This window comes from Lagopus leucura, unplaced genomic scaffold, assembly GCF_019238085.1.
Source record: "Lagopus leucura isolate 7727_CA_CO unplaced genomic scaffold, USGS_WTPT01 33157-0_obj-0_obj, whole genome shotgun sequence".
NCBI classification, from domain to species: domain Eukaryota; kingdom Metazoa; phylum Chordata; class Aves; order Galliformes; family Phasianidae; genus Lagopus; species Lagopus leucura.
Genome location: NW_024964104.1, coordinates 5,505 through 6,147, shown reverse-complemented (window position 1 = coordinate 6,147; position 643 = coordinate 5,505). Strand labels below are relative to the sequence as shown.

General features: G+C 55.5%; 1 protein-coding gene across 1 annotated transcript in view; it reads right to left on the bottom strand.

Moving 5' to 3' along the window:
• Nucleotides 1-536: 536 nt before the first annotated feature.
• The window catches only part of LOC122191547 (shematrin-like protein 2), a gene marked incomplete at both ends in the record, with an annotated part of 891 nt that continues 784 nt past the window's right edge, over nucleotides 537-643 (bottom strand). Inside the window, 2 exon segments of the mRNA XM_042891835.1 lie at nucleotides 537-568; nucleotides 599-643. The exon segment at nucleotides 599-643 is cut by the window's right edge and continues 57 nt beyond it. Of these exon segments, the coding sequence (XP_042747769.1) occupies nucleotides 537-568; nucleotides 599-643 (77 nt within the window).

Below are 643 nucleotides of genomic sequence, written 5' to 3'. Positions count from 1 at the left end.
CCATAGGGATGCAAAGACCCCATAGAGACCCCATAGGGACACAGGGATCCCAAAGAGACCCCATAGGGACACAGAGACCCCATAGGGACACAGGGACCCCATAGAAACCCCATAGGGACAAAAAGACCCCATAGAAACCTCATAGGGACACAGGGACCCAAAGAGATCCCATAGGGACACAGGAACCCCATAGAAACTCCATAGGGACACAAAGACCCCATAGAGACCCCACAGCGACACAGGGAACCCCATAGGGACACAGGGACACCATAGAGACCCCATAGGGACACAGGGACCCCATCGAAACCCCATAGGAACACAAAGACCCGACAGAGACCCCATAGGGACACAGGGACCCCATAGAGACCCCATAGGGACACAGGGACCCCATAGAAACCCCATAGGGACACAGGGACCCCATAGAAACCCCATAGAACCTCACAGACCCCATAGAGACCCCATAGGGACACAGGGACCCCATAGGGACCCCATAGGGTCATAGAGACCCCACAGAAACCCCATAGAGCCCCACAGACCCCGTAGAAAGCCCATAGAAACCCCACAGACACTATAGAGCCCGACAGAGCTACATAGAAACCCCATAGAGCCCCCATAGAGCCCCATAGAAACCCCATAGAGCCCC